This window comes from Aedes albopictus, chromosome 3, assembly GCF_035046485.1.
Source record: "Aedes albopictus strain Foshan chromosome 3, AalbF5, whole genome shotgun sequence".
Classification (NCBI taxonomy): Eukaryota; Metazoa; Arthropoda; class Insecta; order Diptera; family Culicidae; genus Aedes; species Aedes albopictus.
Window position 1 is genome coordinate 256448160 of NC_085138.1, and position 20093 is coordinate 256468252.

General features: G+C 39.3%; 1 protein-coding gene across 15 annotated transcripts in view; it reads left to right on the forward strand.

Moving 5' to 3' along the window:
* Positions 1-20093, forward strand: part of LOC109422342 (MAP/microtubule affinity-regulating kinase 3) — a 117326-nt gene that overhangs the window by 35652 nt on the left and 61581 nt on the right. For 12 of the 15 annotated variants that reach the window (XM_062860339.1, XM_062860341.1, XM_062860340.1 and 9 more), the window contains exons 8-10: positions 330-457; positions 10863-11040; positions 12622-12774. In XM_062860339.1, the coding sequence (XP_062716323.1) occupies positions 330-457; positions 10863-11040; positions 12622-12774 (459 nt within the window). The remainder of the gene's footprint in view (positions 1-329; positions 458-10862; positions 11041-12621; positions 12775-20093) is intronic. The other 3 variants (XM_062860348.1, XM_029852346.2, XM_029852361.2) reach the window with 1 other exon arrangement.

Consider the following 20093-nt stretch of genomic DNA (forward strand, 5'->3'; position numbering starts at 1 on the left):
GTAAGTAGCGGGAGGGCGGGACTAGCCCTGATAAAAAAAAAGATCAATAGGGATACAATACTCAAATTACCATATGACGTATGGTAGATATCATATGACATATGGTAAACAATAGTTCAAAATTGGAACAATTTCAATTGTTTTCTATGGTTGTTTCCAACAACCAGATTGTACAATTTTACAACTTACTATACATCTACTATATAAATGATAGTAATGAAATATATCACTCTGGTCTTGTAACGTATTGTATTTCCATCGCCCATATGCTTTTCGGTAAGTCGCTAATCATTTTTTAATGTGGATTCTTTCCTTTGTTTCTAATGCAGTAGCAGTAATTTCAAGCGACAGAACACCATAGACTCAGCCACCATCAAGGAGAACACGGCCAGACTAGTCGCACAAAACCAGAGGCCGGCGTCGAGCATAACCAAACCGATCACATCGGCGGATAACTGTAAGTATCATTGTATGTTCGTTCAGCTTTGCATTTATTGTTCTCTATAACCTCGAATTTTCTCTGAAACCCCAAAAAAAATCCATGAGTTTTCCATCACGGTTTAGTTCATAAAAAGCTGTATCCAGCACATTGTACCGGTTTATTAACTCTTCGAGACCAGAGGCATCATAATGTGAACTCAGTCTTCGGCAAAGCTATTACTCTATTACTCTATTTAGAAAAAAAAATATATATAAGTTAGGTTTGAGTAGCGTTAAATGCTGCGTTCATACGTATTTATTTAATAGTCGTCTTTTTAAACATGAAACAGTATTTCATAGCTTGGGACATTTAAACGTGCTCCAAACTGTCCTAAAATTCAGTTTTCCAAATCTATAGGAGTAAATTTGTTAGATTTAGTACTAATTAATGGCATTGCATAATCTGCTGGAATCTGTATTAAAAGTAGTTAAGAGGCATGTTATCCTAATTGACTTGGAGTTCAGAACTTTAGGTCTATACTCGTAACATTAGACATGCTCGCTATACAAAGAAACAAACGCTGCATAATCCTTTATGGCTACTGGACCTCCCTAATAAACCAACACCATACACAGACCGTAACGCAGACGGTTCAACAATACCACATACTGTTCGAATTGTATCCCGAATGGAGTGGTTAAGCACATCTTATGGTTATCGTTTATGCGGGCTGCTAGAAGACTAAAAGTTGTTGTTATATTCTTTTGGGTCATTCAGGGTCTCGTAAACTGTCTTGGAGTATAAGCCATGCCATCTACAGCCGTAGCATCATTTGTTGTTGTTATTTATGCGATGAAATTGAACATTAGATAGGGTAATTGATCAGATCATGGAGGAGTTAAGCACTGGGTTCATGTTTAAACCACAATTGTATCGCCCCAAGCAAACTTTTAACATGGATTGAATTGAAAATAATAAAATCCATCCTTAATCTACGGGAAAATAACGAAATATTGCCACTTTTTTGTTGTTATGAGTATTTTATTCGTTTTTATCTGAAAGAACATTGTGTTCCTACACACTTAATTTTGATTACCGAGTTCGGTAATTTTTTGACGAGATTAAAACTGCTGAGCACCGAACTCGTTCAGCAAAAATGCATTGTTTACCTTTTCCATACGATTTTGACAGTTGTTTTACTGAGCCTCAGTAAAATCGATTACCGAAACTACCGAGATCGTACTGCTGTTATAATCTCGTCAAAAAAGTACCGAACAGGCAATTCAGAAATAAGTGTGTAATGTTGCGGTATTTGTTCCTATTGTTGCGGTATCTCATTGAAATCATATGGGATATCGCAACATTAGGAACACTACCGCAACAATAAGAACACAGCAAACACATTAAGGAAAATATTTTTTAAATAGGTTTTTGGGCAAATATTAAGCAAACAAATGGTGTGCAATCTCATAATTTAGGCACCATACATCTATTAAAAATACCCTTCGGTAACATTTCAGTCGGAAAAGTGCTCAATTGCCATTACCGCAACATTAGGTACTACCACAACGATGGGAACAATTACCCTATAATCTATGACCCCCTTGTAATTGTACGAACTATTCAAACATTTTTTTTTTGGGAACTTCAAATCTACACACATAACAGTAGTTGTATTCTATACACAAAATAACGTTTCATAATAATCCATAATGAATCTACTTGAAGACTAATAGATATTACCATATACTTTTGGGGCATCGAGGGTTCAAATTGTACTCATTCAAGATTGGTGCAAGTATGCATGTTATGTTATGCTATTCAGGGTTCAAATTGTTTAGTCCTTGGCATCTACATCTGTTACAGCAGTTGCTTTCGCTATAAACTGTTACATCACGTATCCAACTTTAATTTTTTACCCATAGGAATTGTTCGAACCATTCCGAATCTTATTCTAGACCGAAAAGCGGAACCACGGATAATCATTTTTAGCAATTTCGGCATCCTCCCTGACCCCAGTACAATCCAGAATATCTCCGGAATGGTTCCGGATATTACATGACCACTTGAATGTAATAAACTTGGACCAATTTATGATCGATTAAGGGCGACTTCAAAAAAATCGGATGAAAATTGATGAAATGCCAGCATTTTCAAAATGAGTTGTCGGGGGGCGAGTATGTGAAGGTTAAGAACCGCCATAAATCATGGTTTCAAGTATGAAAAATCTAAGAACCTTTGACTAAACTATGCTACTTGAGTAATCATATCCGCTATACAGAGTAACGTTGCATCTGTGATTTTTGGACGTAAGTAAAGACTAATAGATATTACAATATACTTTTGAGAAATTCAGGGTCATCCAAACTATTCTGGAGCTTATACCATGACATCTACAGCCGTTGCAGCAGTTATTTTTGCTGTGAACTACAGCTTCACTTGTCTAACTATGACCCCTTTGAATTCGAACTATTCCAAAAGTTTTTTTTTTAATATTGCAGTCCTATGTTACTATTACAGACTACATTCGAAAAATGCAAATGATATTCACGGTGAATATCATTTGGCATTTTTCAAAGGTAGTCCGTGACATTTACCTTAAATATTCGAAAAATAGCGATTTTTCCGTGACTTTCTTGCAGAACTGGTCTAGCCGCACAAGTTTTTCATATATCATATTCTCAGGTTCAGCTTCCAAAATGACCTGTAGGTTGTTGAATTTAGATATGACGAAATGAAATTTTCAGCACTGATTACACATAATCAATTGGATTAATCATGTTTAAGGCTCAAATAGCCATTATTCAGTCATCAGTAATCATCAATTTTTCAAAAGCAGTTTTTTTTCCTCCAAGTCACAAAACCGTTATTGAAAATTATTTTACTGTTACCCAAATGGTGGCCACAGTGCAGTGATAAATGTTTATTAACATTGGTTGAGATTTCAGCGAGAAAACTGCTTTTTTTTCATTTCATTTTTATTTTCTCAGTATTAGTTCAAGGATAAGAGTGTACAAATTGTTTTCATGAGCTGAGCTATGGACTACCTTTCAACAGCTATATAATTCTAATATTGCAGCATGTGCGGATTAAGGAACAATTACATGAATTTAATCAGGGGGAAGGAAAAAGTTAAAAAAAACCTTTATAATTGCGTTAAAGGTATTGGGATAGTTGGAGGAAACAGTTTACTTAAACCTTATATCACAGACTATGTGGTAAATTTTGCAGCAACGGATTTGCTGATGTGATGCATCCCATCCAAAACTTTGGAAGCACTCACTGGAACCAGTCGTTGATTTGTTCCATCTTCGTAGTGCAATGGACATCTGCGGTTGGGTGGAAAGGATCTAGATTCATCATCATCTTCAAAATTCGATTCTGCTTCACCTGAAGCTTCTTCCTGTGAGTAGCTGCGCAGTGATACCACGCGGGAAACCCTTAAGTCATTACTGGTTTAAATACAGTCTTGTACAGTAACAACTTCGATTTTTTGTCTAGATGTGATCGGCGATTGATCAGCGGGTACAGCATTCTCGTGAGTTTGTTGCATTTACTCAAAGTGTTCTTCACGTGCACGGCAAATGTTAGCTTCCGATCCAATGTTAAGTCCAGATATCCTACGTCATCCGACCATGGCAATTGGCGTCCGCACACAGAAATCTCATTTTGGGGTACATAGTTTTCGAGGACTTCGTTTCCAGGTGACGACTTCTCAGCGTTTGTTTAAATCTTCCATTCTTCTCTGGTACCTCTCGATGGCGTTTTGGGCCGCTTGTAGTTTGGTCACCACAATAGCCGGATCAGAATCTGATGCAACGTATCCAGTATCGTCAGCGAATAGGTAATACTGAACATCATCTAGCATCACCAGGTCAGCGGTGAAGATGTTGTAGAGCGTGGGACTGAGTACAGCACCTTGCGGGACACCATAGGGTACTTCGTGTCGTTCTGACGCATACCCATTGACAGACACTTGGTAGGAGCGGTTTGACAAAAAGGAGCGGATAATCTCCAAAATGTACAGTGGAAAGTTTACTACTAGCATCTTGTGCAGGATTGCATCCTGCCAAACTGAATCGTATGCTTTCTCGACATCTAATAGTATCATTCCGGAGGACTTACCCCGTGAGAAGTTGGTTCTTATATCTCGGACTAGTCGGGCAAGCTGGTGTTTCCACCTGGACGGGAAGTATCCGAGCCGGATGCAGGCAGTAAGGATTTTGGCGAGAAAGACGTGAGCTTTCCGAGGCAGCTTCTTGAGCACGCAGTTTCGTATTTTATCCTCTCCAGGAGACTTTTTGAATTTGAGCCTACGAATACACTGGATAACTTCCTTCGGACGAATCAGCCACGGGTGGTCTCCTGATAAGTTCGCCTGGTCGATGTGCACGATTGATTCATTCACCGCTGTAACAGTGTCCGGATCGTCTGCCATCTGATTCGTGTGTGCGCGAGCGAAGCTTGTTGCCAGAAGTTGAGCTTTTTCTAGCGGTGAAGCAATCATCTTGTCGTCATGACGCAAGGGTGGGCTACACTTTGTCGATTTCCGCAGCGCTTTTGTGATTTTCCACAGTGTTTCACGATCGCCGTTCAGTGTTCGAAGCGTTTCCTTGAATCTGTTGTAGTTCGCTTTGTCACATTCCTCTCTAATTCTACGGTTCAGCGAAAGCACTATGTCATGGTATATTGGATCTCTCCTTCTGTACCATTGCCGCCGGCGTTTGTTCCGCAGCGCGATCAATCTTCGAGTACTTTCCGGGATCTCAGTAACTTGGTATATTCGTTTCGGGACAGCTTCGGCTTCCATTACTGTCGTTGTCAGGAGTTCGATCGCAGCATCAACCTCAGCTTCGTTATCGAGGGTTATAATCGCAGGGTCCAACAAATCTAATTTGGAACTAACTTCACGCTGGAAGCGAGGCCAAACGATGATGTTTTGTTTCCCTCTTAAGTGATGTTTTTGAAAAACAATATACTTTGTTATATAGGGTCTGGTACCATTTGGGCAGGAGGACCTATTTTGGACACTTGCTGCTATAACTCAGTCAATTTCATATCTATTTACATTAATTTTTGAACATGAATAGATGCTGTACGAATCTGATCGTGTCTCGAAAATCAAATCAATCGGTTTAAAATTGACTGAGCTATAGCAGCAAGTGCCCAAAATAGGTCCCAGACCCTATTTTTGGTACATTCTGTGTCATCCAAACTGTTTGGACTCAATTCTTCAAATCTACCGCCGTAACATTAGTTGTTTTCACATCCTAGGTTTTCACTATAAAAGCTATCGTTACACAACCAAATAGGCAACATGGGCATCTCAAAATCTCATGTGCCAATTCAAAATACATATGAGTAAATCCTAGTCATCTAGTCTTCCAAGGAGCGAAATACACTGAAAAATATGACATATTCAACCATGTTTTCTAAATTTCTAGCATTGCTTAATTTTTCAATATTCAAGGTTGTCAAAAGTGTCCTGGAACTCATTTTTTGAAATCTAGATTGTAGTAACTGGTTTTTCTCAGTAGCGCTCCAATACCCGTCAACCTACTGGAAAACTTGTAATTAGAACACACAGAATGTTGCTGAATTTGTAAAGATATTGTGTTCTGATGCGTTTCGATCCCGCGATTCCGTATTCGCTAGACAGGCGCTTTAACCAACTAAGCCACAAAACAAGTAACAATTCTGCGGAATAGAATACTCCCATGAACGCTCTCTTTTTCACAAATCCATCTCTCTTTCGGCTTAGATGTCAATCCACAACACACTCGCGAAAACCGCGAATCTCTTGTAATCATAAGAATCAGGCATCCAATTTTTCACTCACGTGATCAAATTCCCCGGATTTATCCCCCTCCGCGATCATGATTTCTCACTGCATGGAATGAAAAATAAAAGTCTCTCACTCCAGCGCTCACGATAATTTTCTTTCTCTCCATGGGCAACTCACGGATAAACAACAAAGTATCCAATTTTTTCACTCCGTCTGCGAGTCACAGAACATCTCCATCGATGCACGAGATCAATTATTTGACGTTTAGTGGTACAGTGTTTACATAACGTGTACTTGCTTCAGGCCATCTAGCTAACACGGCACCGCTCAGACGTCAACCGGGTGAAAACGTGGATTGGTGCAGACCGAGCAAACATTTTCTCCTGCGAAAGCAAACGATTTGTGAGTGAGCGCTAGTTGGAGAGAGCATACCTGTATCCCACAAAGGAACCGGAGTGAGAGCCTTTTTAATCATTCATGGGTGCAAGGAAAATATCACAGGCTGCTTTATCCGGATAATATCGCTGTGTGATAGATCATTACTCGCGTGAGTGAAGGAAAATTTTGGCGCCTGATAAGAATCATTTCAAAATACTGCTCGAATACTGGCGATCCAAAGCCTTATTCACAAGGCTGGAGACCAGGACAGCCTATGGTCCACTGCACGAATTTATGCTGGCCTGCTTACTCTCACACGAATTTTGCCGACACCGCTCAAACGTCAAATTTGCGGTAAGAGTAAGCAGGCCAGTGGACCATGTTGGCTCGCAACTCCACATATTGTCCTCTCGGACAAGTCTCCTGCTATGTACCAGGCCTACTCCGATCACTGGCCATGATCATCACGCCATTTTCGCAGCAGTCAGTGACGACATGAACTGCGTGATCGCTCTGTTGACCGCATTCCATATAGCACATTCTAGCTACAATGCTATCGGGGCCGAAATTACCATCATCTGGATACGCACTTCCCTGAGCCATTGACAAACGCACACCACGTGCCCTAGTCTCCCCACTGTTCAGGCAAGTTGGACAAAGTGAAGACTCTGCCTGCATGTCCGAATCGATGTAAACTGGGTTTGAACTGCTTTGCAGTTGCTGATCATCACTAGCTCACGAAACCGATAAATGACTCCTCAGGCAGCTCCAGTCTTAACCCTCGGCACTACGTTCACGCTGTGTATCACAAGCGTGCATTTTTCATGGTCAGTGGCCTCACTTTTTACCTATTCAACGACCCTAAAACTTGTAATGGCGGAGAGCTCAGGTTCTGAATCAAATTGAAAATTGATGAAAACCCAGTATGAAGCCTGTGACACTCTCGCTGTGACTATGATCGACCTTTGACCCAGATCAGTCACGTAGATCAGGCACAAGACCAATGGCTCTCTAGCACCTTGCACAGGTTGTCGAGAACCCGCATACTGTGCAGAGCTGCGGCAGTGGCCTCCCAGCAATGCTGATTACTCCTTTCGTCTGTTTTTACACCTTTTCCGCACTTGTCATGACAAGAATTGCATCCTCTGCTGACATTCCTATCCGAAACCCGAACTGCCGATTTGACTATTCGCTCTCGCTTCCCGTGTATTTCACTAGTTCGATCCTTTTCAGGCATATCGACCGATAGGATACTGCGTCTCTTGGTGGTTACCCTGTTTTGGTAGCAACATCAGCCTCTGAATTTGGGAAGTATCGTCTATACATTTCTGCAGTACTGCACTGTCCTGAACATGCCCGGAAATGTCAGGATTGCAGTCTTCAATGCCACATTGGTAATATCAAGCAGACCGCGGAAAGTGCATTTGCTACTATAATATATTCTTCTACTTGTGAAAGAGACCTTCCACATTACCCTCAACATGTCAGAGAACATTGCAGCTTGCATCGTTTAACATTGATCTTTGCCATAACGACGCGGTGACCCCAAAGATTGGCATCAGCTAATAAACAAAGTTCCTTGTAGCAATTTTCCTTGCTTAGTGCAATCTTCAGCTTGGAAGCGATCCTGACTGCGCGGAAAATCTCCTTACGTTCCTCCCTAATTGAATCTGTTTAGCTCGACTCTTTCTGCTGTACCCGTACGAAGTCGGTGTGAACACTCGCTGAAGAAATCAGGGCTCATATAGCCGCAGCTGCTATGGTGCCAGGTTCGATTCCCGGTCGGTTAAGGAACATTTTGTAATGGAAATTTCATCGACTTCCTCGGGAACTCATCAAGATGTGTCCAAAAAAGTTGGCCACCTGTCTGCACCGGCTGATAGTCAGGATCTGGGAAGCCGAACAGCCAATCTGCCCCATTCACAAGAAAAACGACCATTAGGGATGTGAGAATTTCAAAGCGATCACAAAGTACTATCCCAGATCATCTTCCGTCGTCTGTCACCTAAAACGAATGAGTTCGTGGGAGTTATCCAGCTGGCTTCATCGACGGCCGGTCGACAACGGACCAGATCTTCACCGTACGGCAAATCCCCCCAGAAATGCCTTGAATACCAGGTCCCAACGCATCATCTGTTCATCGACATCAAAGGGGCATACTGTCGACTGCGCAGAGCTATGGAGAATCATAGACGAAAACGGCTTTCCTGGGAAGCTCACTAGACTGATTGAAGTAATGAGGGTCGGTGTGCAAAACTGCGTAAGGGTTTCGGGTGAACTATCCAGTTCAATCGAATCTCGCCGAGGACTGCGACAAGGTGGACTCTCATGCCTACTCTTCAACATCGCTCTGGAAGGTGTGATGCGACGAGCAGGGCACAACAGCCGGGGAACTATTTTCACAAAATCCGGTCAATTTGTGTGCTTTGCGAACGACATGGACATTATCGCCAGAACATTTGGAACGCTGGCAAAGCTTGTATACCCGACTGAAACACGAAGCAGCAAAGGTCGGACTGGTGGTGAATGCCTCAAAAACAAAGTACATGCTGGTAGGCAGAACCGAACACGAACCGTCTGGGTAGTAATGTAACGATAGACGAGGATACTTTCGAGGTGATGAAGGAATTCGTCTACCTAGGATCCTTACTGACGGCTGACAACAACGTTAGTCGTGAAATTCGAAGGCTCATCATCAGCGGAAGTCGGGCCTACTACGGGCTCCTGAAGAAGCTGCGGTCTAAAAAGATTCACCCACGCATCAAATGCACTATGTTCAAAAAGCTTAAAAGACCGGTGGTCCTTTACGGACACAAGACATAGACCATGTTCGAGGAGGACCTGCAAGCACTCGGAGTTTTCGAGCGAAGCGTGCTAAGAACGATCTTCGGCGGTGTGCAGGAGAACGGTGGTGGCGGAGAAGGATGAACCATGAGCTCGCTACACTTTACGGCGAACCCAGCATCAAGAAGGCGGCCAAAGCCGGAAGGATACGATGGGCAGGGCATGCTGCCAGAATGCCGGACATCAACCCTGCAAAGTTGGTGTTCGCGACAGATTCGGTTGGCACAAGTAGGCGTTGAGCGCAGAGAGCACGATGGGTGGATCAGGTGGAGCTTGACTTGGCGAGCATCGGGCGTGACCGATGGTGGAAAACGGCAGCCACGAACCGTGTATTATTCAGGCTTATTCTGCGCAGCGTGTGAGGTGAGACGAGTCGAATGAGGTGATAAAAGTCGACTCGCCCCATTTGATTTACATTAGTCGTCTCACGTCACGTGAAACGAAACCATCTGTCTCACCTCACACGCCGCGCAGAATAAGCCTGATTGAGAAATATTTTTGATTCAGTTTTATCTTGAATTTGATGTAATACTAAATAAATGAAAATGAATTCCTCGAGCGTAGAACACCTTTGTCTGTCACGGTATACACATGCAAAAAGGTAAAAATGTTGCTACGGGCGATCCCGTATAAAAAAAAACTATAACATCTCGACAAATTTCCGGAGAGGAACTCTGAAATCATTCAATTCATTCTCAATCATACTGATTGAGAATAAATAAATAAATAAATAAATGGACGAATTACGAAAAAAAGTCCTGGAAAGTTCACTGAAAAAAATCTCTTGAAGAATTTCTACAGAAATCTCGTAAAATCATGAAAACAGAAATTTTGGAAGAAACCCTCTAGAACCTCCCTGGAATCCATTAGAACACCCTTGTAACGCCCCAGAATTTCTCAGAATCATTATTGGGATTTCTATCTTATATAAATATCAAGAATAATTCTGACAAATTCTGCGGCGTTATAGGGGTGTTTCAATGGATTCCAGGGAGGTTCTATAGGTTTTCAAACGGATCAGGAGTGTTCCAAGAGTTTTAGTGGCGTTCAAGGATGTTTCAGGGGCGTTCCAGGGGTTTTCAATAAGTTGCAGAGTTGTTCCAGGGCGGTCCAGGGGCTTTACAAGCGTTCCAGAGGTGTTTCAGGGGGTTTCAAGGGGGTTTAGGGGCGTTCTAAAAAAATGCAGTGGCCTTTGCCGTTCGCTTTGCTTGAAAGAGTTAGAAGCGTTCCAATGGGTTTCAGGGACCTTTTAGGGGTAAGCCTGTGGATTTCAGGAGCGTTCCAAGGAGTTTCAAGAGTTTTTAGGGGTGTTCCAGGAGGTTTCAGAGCGTTCAAGAGGTGAAAATCTGGCATATTTTAACAGGCAATAAATGAATAAATAAGTAAATAAATAACTTCAACTAACGTTTCACTTTCTCTTCCCACCACCCGCAGCATCGATCTCCAGCCCGGCGAAACCGCGTACCACCAGTACGGCCGCGGGCAAGTTTGACCCCAGCAATGGCAACCGAACGGTCGGTCCCAGTGCCGGCGGCATGATGCCGAGGCGGTCCACCACACTGTACGAGAAGACGTCCTCGACAGAAAAGACAAACGCCACCACAGATTCCACGTACGTATTGCTACTACCGCCACTACAACTGTTGAGTTTTGTTTTCGTTTCGCGCATTATGTACCTGATTTAGCTCTCTAGAATTCTCTGCTCATACCGATCAGCCACCACAAACATTCCAGCAGCGTTACCACCGATAACAGTTACTACTATTACTACTACTCATTGCGCTCACATTTTTTTGCTAGGGAAAATTTACGTTTTTTTCCTGTTTCAATTGATAAATTCGACACGTTCGGGTCTTTTTCAGTTTGGTTTTATAAATTCACAAACTCGTTTTGCATTTTGCGTGATTTCCCGTCAGGTTTACTCTCATCTAGCTTTTCTTTACCAGTAGCGTTTTGATATCTTTTTGGAAATAGAATAGAATTTCAATTCAACTTTAACTTGAAGTTATGATCCGTGAGATTATGGTCTTCTGATTGATTTTTAAAATGTCTCAGGGTATCATTAATTTGGTAAAATAATTAGAATGAGTGTTCTTTTATTTCGTTGAATCTTCGTTACATACCAACATAGCGCTGTACAAAGAGTAGCTCTCCCATCGTGTGTCGTCCATCTTCGATTCATCTTCTACTACTGTTGTTATCCACCCTCCCCATTACTTATTGAGGAAGTTTTAGACTAACGCTGGGTTCATTCCAAGCCAAATCGACAATAGTCACAAGCTGGATTTTTATAAATCAGTTCAACCACATTTGTATTGGTTTATTAAATCAATGGATGTAGCGGAAATCGATAGAAATGCGGTGGAAACCAACATAGTGAAAACCAAGATAATAATTTTGTTATCTTAACAGTGTTTAAACATTGTTCTGTATCTTAACTAATCATAAATTGCCAGAATTACGATAAAAATCAACGGAGAAACAAAAATCGTGAAAATAAACACAAGAATAATATTTTTACAGTGTTTTGTTTCGGCTCCGTTACGCTCGATGACACTTGAGCCTTTAATAAATTATTAGATAAATCAAAAGTACTTCGTGAATCAACTGATTGCTTATGTTTTAAAGAATCTTTCTAAGTTTTAAAGCTGATTGTTGAACTAATATTTGAATAGTTGGTAATATGTAATAGATCGATTAGGCATGGAATGACCCATACTTTGTGCTAAAGAACACTTAGGTCTAATAGCATTCCGTTCGTCTTAACATTTGCCCGCCCAAGTTGCCTAATGTTACCCATTTTTTTATTTGCATTTAGTGAAGAATAATTTGTTAACCACCACGAACTACGATGTATACTAATGACGCCCAAATTTCTCCAAACGATTTTCTCTTTTTTCTCTCCCCTTTTATCTCTTTTTCTCATGAAACAAAACAAATAACCTAATTTCTTCCCATATAAAAACACCAAAAACCATCTGACCCGCGTAAAACCATCACCCCCTCCGATTCGAACCGCCCCTCGAATGTCGACGTCGCTCTGATTCACGAACTTTGCCACGCCCAACAAACCGAAAAATTCGACACATCTGCCATCAAAATCAACCGAACAACCATCACACTAACACCAATTAACTCAACACCACGAAACAACCACAAAAAAAACATCAACAAACATCCAACAACAACACAGCTTCATTGGTCCGATTCCGGAATTCACCCGCGGCAGCTCGGCCGGAGCGGGCAGTGGCAAAGGTCACGTGAAGAGTGCGTCCGTATCGAGCCCGGGACCGTCGGCCGACAGTAGTGCCAACAGCGCCGCCACAACCGATCCCCTCCGTCAAAGGTATATTGTTGCTTGATTCGGCTAGTGCTGACCCTCCCTTACATATTGTACCTTGGAGACGCGAGTGCCCCACACTCTCTCTCTCTCTCTCATATTTTTTCTCGCTCAGTCTGTTTCTTACTCACTCTCTCGTTATATTGTTGCTCTTGGTTTTTCGTTTGGGTTTCGTTTGGTTTTTTGCTCTTTTTTCCGCATAGTATTTTTCATCAGTAGACACCAGTACCATCCTTTACGATCTTGTTGATTCTACTCATCGTTCACTGTTGTACAGACTACATCTATCTCATTGTCATCTATTGTTTCAACATTTCCAAGTTTTGTTTTGTTTTATGGTTATTTTTCGATATTTGCGTTGTTTGGATTGGCAAAAAAACGTTCAAATTTGATCGTTTCAGTTACGGTTTATTCATTTTAATGCGTGAAGGTCTCGTAGTTTCACTTGTATATATTAATATTATTTTTATACTTTGAGACTTTGTTTAACAAATACTAACATAAAAGCAGTATTTGAACTGTCTGTATTCACATTGTTCAGCATAAGAAAATGCTTTTATAATATTAACAAATATAACTCTCGAAGAAGGCCATCTAGTCAGCCGAAACGTAGTGAAGTCAAATACTTATGACTCTTTTCGTACAGTGTTGTAAAATCTGCTTTTGCGAAGTCAATTTAAGCTGTTAATGATTTTGATTCTATTTTTATTACTTTTATGGTGAAATAACTTATATTTTGATCCAGCGGAAGGCAAACAAATCTAGTGGGAACGGATTTTGGGCATCTGTGAACTTTTAACCAAGAAAGCTTTCTATTTAGAATAGTTTCTCACTGAAAAAGCGGGGAATATCATGGCAGATCTCTGCAGAAATTTCAGGCAAAATTTTGAAAAGATTTTCCAAAGTTGGTGGTGTAGGTAGTGTAAAGAAATATCTGAAGAATACTTAGCCAACTTTGACTGCATTGGGAAACATACTGAGTGGAGTTTCTTGCACGATTGGTGCAGAACTTTCGGGTTAATTTCTCAAAAACTTCTAAAAAAAGGTTTTTTTTTGTGGAAATGCCATTGACCGTTCTCTTAAATTTCTGATAAACACAGATCTGATAGACCTGATAGCAAGTCGGCTTTTAGTGATTCGATCACTATTTTTGAATCAGTCACTGTAAAGTTCCTATTTTGAGGTGTCTAATGTCACTTTTGTTCAAAAGTGACCATTTTCAACAATCTTGAATATTTTTTTTTTTGATTACCGTAATCTGGGGTCAAATTGATCACTTTAAAACAAATTTTGCGAATCAAATTAGTGGCAATTCTAAAATTGCCAAAAGAATTTCTGGAAAATCAGTACCTAGTGGATCTCCATGAAACCATGTGGCAGAATTTTGTTCAACAAATTTAAACTTCTAGTTAAATTACTTCAAAAATCAGAAAATTGAAGTTGCCACTTTAGAGCGAAATTGATCAGTATACAATTAAGCATCGGTTAAAAAGAACAGTTTCCTTATGCACTTAATTTTGCTCTTCTAAACACGAATAACGCGTATAAACTCTTACAACTAGTGAATTTGACATTCAAAATGCAAAATTAAATTTTGAAATTTTCCCCTTAAGGCGAAACTGGAAGCATTTTCTCATTTTTTCGGTTTTTGATTTTTTATTAAATAATGAAGCAATATTTTCAAAATCGATTTTCTTACACATGTAGAGTATGGATCAAGGTATCTTCTAATTATTTTGAGGTGGAAAATGTTTTCCATTTTTGCAGAAACCATTTTTTTGTGAAATTTTGTTCAAAAATGGTTTCTGCAAAAACGAAAAACATTTTCCACCACGAAAAAAAATCAGGAGGTACGAAAACCGATTATGAAAATGTTGCTTCGTTATTTTTAAAAAAATGAGGAAATGGGTCCAGTTTCGCCTTAAGAAGGGATTTTAATGAAATATTCTTATAGAGTTTTTGGTGTATATTAGGTACATATAACAACTTTACCAAATTCTTTGAGAAATGATAATTCACATAAGCAAAAAGATAAAAATTGGAAATTTCTGAAAAAGAAATTTGACTGAATCCCGTATAAGTATACACTACCCGTCATAAGTACGGACTCACTGAAAAAAGTATACCAACATTCAGTTGAATATTGCATCACCTTTTTCTGTTTAGCATCACCTGAAAACACATAAAATTGTGCTGCTTTATCTCGTGGTCCTGATAATATGCGAAGGCACAGACTTCAGCAAAGTTGTTCGGAAAGTCGTGGACATCATAATGACAAGCAATTCGGCTCGCAATTCTGCCGCTAGGAGACGCTAGCGAGCATAGAAAAATGAGCATTTTTAACTAGCTTTACCTCGCGATCCTGATGAGATAGAAAATTCAAGTATTCGGCAAAGTTATTCGGAAGATCGTGGACATCATAATGATAAGCAGTTTGGTTCGCAATTCTGTCGCTAGGTGACGCTAGTGAGCATGAAAAAATGAGCATTTGCCAATGACAAGCAGTTTATGAAGATAATCAGACCTGAATCACTTGAATGTTAGTGAATCAGATCTGAATCACTTGAATATCAAGTGAATCAGCCCTTAATCACTTGAACATGAAGTGAACCGGATTTGAATTACTTGAATATCAAGTGAATCAGACCTCAATCACTTGAATATGAAGTAAATCAGTTCTGAATCACTTGAACAAGAAGTGAATCAGCAATAAATCACTTGAACATGAAGTGAACCAGAGCTGAATCACTTTAATATGAAGTTAAATAAACCTATGAATCACTTGAATATGAAGTGAATCAGACAATAACCTCCTAAATATGAAGTGAATCAGACCTGAATTATTTGATCATGAATTAAATCAGACCTGAACCTATTGAATATTAATTGAATTAGACCTAAATCATTTGAACATGAAGTGAATGAAACCTAAACCTATTGAATATGATGTGAATCAGACCGGATTCACTTGCACATTAAGTGAATCAGGCCTTAATCTTTTAGATTAAAATGTCTCAGAACTCAATCACTTCAGTATGAAGTGAATCAGACCTGAACCTATTGAATATGAAGTGAATCAGACCTGAACTACTTGGATTAAAATGACTCAGACCTGAATCACTTGAATATGAAGTGAATCAGACCTAAATCACTTGATTATGAAGTGAGTCAGACCGGAATCATTTGAATATCATGAATATCAAGTGAATCAGATTTGAATTGCTTGAAAATAAAGTGAATCAGACCTGAATCACTTGAATATGAATCAACCTGAATCACCTGAATATAAATGACTCAGACCTAAATCAATTTATTATTAAGCGAATGGGCCCTGAATCACTTGAACATGAAGTGAATCAGACCTAAATCACTTGAACATGAAATGAATCGGATCTGAACCTTTTGAATATCTAGTGAATCAGACCCGAATCACACGGATTTAAATGACATACACCTGAATCACATGAACATTAAGTGAATCAGACCTAAACCTATTGAATATGAAGTGGATGAACTGCTTATCATTATGATGTCCATGACCTTCCGAACAACTTTGCCGAACACTTGAACTTTCTATCTCATCAGGATCACGAGATAGAACTAGTAATAAATGCTCATTTTTCCATGCTCACTAGTGTCACCTAGCGGCAGAATTGCGAACCAAACTGCTTGTCAGTATGATTCTACCTCGTGGAGTTATACTAATATTTTTGAAGAATAAACTTCGTAGATCCTGGAACATTTTCCGGAATAAATCCTGCAGCCAATTCCTATTGAGTTTCTGGTCATTTTTTTTTTCGTGTAATTGCAAAATATCTAATTTTATATAAGAAGTCGAAATTTTTTAATATTAATAATTCTTAAACTTCTAAAAAAACCAATACGAGAAATTTGCCAAGTTCAAAGGAATTAACAAAAACTGCTTCGAAAAATTATCGCAAACGAATGTATTTAGAGAGAATTCTTCTACAAATTCCACCAAATTCTCGAATTTTGTCGATATTTTGTCATGTTCGATTTGCCCAAGTATCATGATTTTCCCAAACATGTCACATTTTTTTCACATTCTAGTCTAATTTACGCATACACAGCCATTCATTGAATGAATCCTGAAAAATGATAGAATCGATTAATTCCATAATTTTTCTTGTTATTATTAATGCTTGCAACACAGAGGTGTATTACAAGCATTAAAGCGGCCATGCCTAAGGTGCAGCGTTGTTATTGTTATTGATATCAGAGAACGGGGGCATCGGGGGGATTTTTTCTTCAAGCGATATTCGATTCTCTTGATTTTTCTTCAAATGAACTGCACACATTTTTACATCTGGCATATTCCGCATGACGAACAAAATTCAATACATGGCGACCGTAGTCGAAAGATCCAATCTAGGCGGCTCATACACTTTCAATATGGCGACCGTATAGCAAGGGAATCATACATGACGCATTCCACACATATCTACACCGCGGTTTTTGAGCTTCATTGAACGATATTGATTCGTTATGCAATAAAATGAAGATAATTACTTATGTTATTCTAATAGTACATGAAATTTAATAAAAAAAATGTAATTAGTCATTTTTTTGCGAAGGTGTCACGCTAAGTTCTATTTCCTGATTTTTCTTGAGGTAAAACAGTTCCAATATTCATTTGTAAAGCGCGAATTAAATCTTTCAATCAAATCTGATTGTTTGATACACTGGTTGGCATGTATTTAACAACATAAACATTTTTGGAAGCAAAAGTTTGATTCTTGAATACAGCCATTCCATGAAACAAGAATAGTCTCGGAAATAAAAGTGGTCCGAAATTACTTAAATTCGTTAGAAATGATCGTTACTGAATATAATTAGACCCGTAATTTCTGGTTTCGTCATTAGGGTGGATATTTTAAAAATAGGGTGGTAAAAAACGAAATTTCTTTTTTTTTAATTTTTGAACCGTCATAAGTTTTGAACCAATTGACCGATTTTAAATCTTTTTTAGGAATGAAAAGAATATTAGTTCTAGATTTAGGAAAAAATATTGCGAAACAAAATAAGTCAACTTCAATATGCAAAAATGGTCAAAATATCAGTTTTTATGTTTTTTACAATGTTGGACCACAATGACTGTACTGTACTGTAGTTAGTTTTAGATAACATATCAACATATTATTAAGTCGTTTTTGAGCTGCATTTTTTTGAAAATTTCAAGTTTTACTCACATACGCATGAAATGACCATGCGTCTCCATCACTTTAAACATGCCGTTTATTTATTTATTTTTATACACACAACACAGTCATGTGCACTGGGTGAATTTTACTTAGTAAAAAATACCAGCAAATTCGCCTGCTACAGAGTGCTAATCCTCAAAGAATTGCTTCAGGCATTCCTTTAAAAGTTTCTTCATAATGCCTACATAGATTCCTTCAGATTTTTCTACGGAAGTTTCTTCTTAGATTTCTCGTAGAGCTCTTTCTAAGATTTATTCAGGAGCGACTTATAAGACTGCTTTCTCCCTTCGAGGGACCCCCAGGAGTTCCTGCTGAAATTACTCCAGCAGTTTCTTCTGATGTTTCTCTAGGAATTATATTTTAGAAATCCGCAAGAAGTTTCTTCTTAGATTTGTCAAGAAGATCCTTAGGATTTACTTTTTTAAGAATTTTAAGAATTCATCCAGCTCTGGTAATGCTTCAAAAGTTTCTTCTGCGATTTTTCTAGGAGTTCGCTGTAAGATTCCTCAAGGAGTTTCTAAGAGTCTTTCTTGGGTTCCTTCACAAGCTCCTTTGAGTTTTCCCTCAGGAGTTCCTTTACGAATACTTCGTTGAGTTCCTTCTGGACTCCTCCAAGATTTTCCAAGATTGACCAGAAGCTGCTTCTGGGATTTATGCAAGAGTTCCTTCAAAGATGCCTTTTCCTGGGAATTTCAACCGTGGAGTTTTCGGTATTTCTCCAGAAGTTACTTCCGAAATTCACTTCACTCTTTTATGATTTTTTTAAGAGCCTCCTGGGATTTTCAAGGAGTTTCTTGAAATTCCTGGGAAATTCAAGAGTGACTCTGGAAAATTCCAACGTGATTTTTTATGAATGATGCATATTTTCCCGGGGGTCTATCCAGAATTGCTTCAGAAGTTCACTCTGTAATTCTTCCAAGAGTTTTTTTTTCTGAAATTCATAAAGAGGTTCCATCTGGCATGCATCCAGGAGTACTAGGAATCCTCCAAGAATTATTTTTATGATGCTTCCAGGAGTTTCTTGTAAGATTTCTATAGAGGTTCCCTCAAGGATTGAGATTCCTTTTAGAAAGTGTCTTCAAAAGTACTTTCACCGGCATTACGAGAAGGAGATCCTGGAGAAATGTAATCTCAGAAGGAGCTTTCGAAGGAAACCTAGAATGAACATCCGGAGGAATTCATACAAAACTGCTGGAGATATTTTATTAAAACAATTGGGGAATGGAGGAGGAACGCCGGGATGCAAACCCTCAGTAATCCCGGAATGTGCTCTAGGAGGAATTCCCCAAAAAGTTTTTCCTGGACGAATTGTTGAAATTTCTGAAAGAATACCTGGAAGGAACTTCTTAAGCAATCCCGAAGAAAACTTGTGGAGGAAACATGGAATAAATCCAGGAGAAATTCCTGAAAAGATCCCACAAGGAACTTTTAGTGAAAATCCTGAAGAAATCCCAGACGAAAGTATGGGAGGAATTCATGAAAGAATTCTAGAAGAAGTTCCTGGAGTAATCCCGATAAGAGATATGTAATATTAAACCCGCAAGAAATTCTTGGTGAAATCCAGGAAAGATCACCTGGATCCACCCAGAAAGAACTCTGTGAGACATCTCAGAAGGAACATCTTTAGAAATCCTCCTTGAGGAATTATAGAAGGAACTCGTTGAGGAATCCAGTACAAAAAAAATCCCTGCAGAATCCCAGAAGGAATTCCTGGAGAAATCTCGGAATTGTCAAAGGAGGAATCTCAGAAAAAACTCCTTGAAAAATCCCAGAAGACTCTTTAAGAAATCCAAAAAGGAAGGAGTGAATTCTGGAAGAAATCACGATTGTAAATCCCAGAACGATGCATCTTTGAAGGAACTCTTGGATAAATCCCAGAAGAAAAATCACAGAAGAAACTTTTGAAGCATTACCAGAAGGCACTGCTGCACACTGGGGCAGAACGCTGTTATGGACAGACAAAACCTTTAGTGCTCTGGATAGTGGATATGTATCCTAGAGGTTTGGTGTCTTCAGAGAAGTGTCTTGTAAGAGTCTTACTAAAATCTGGTAACACAATATTTGATCTAGACAAGTTGCAACTGATCTAGATCAGTTTTAGCT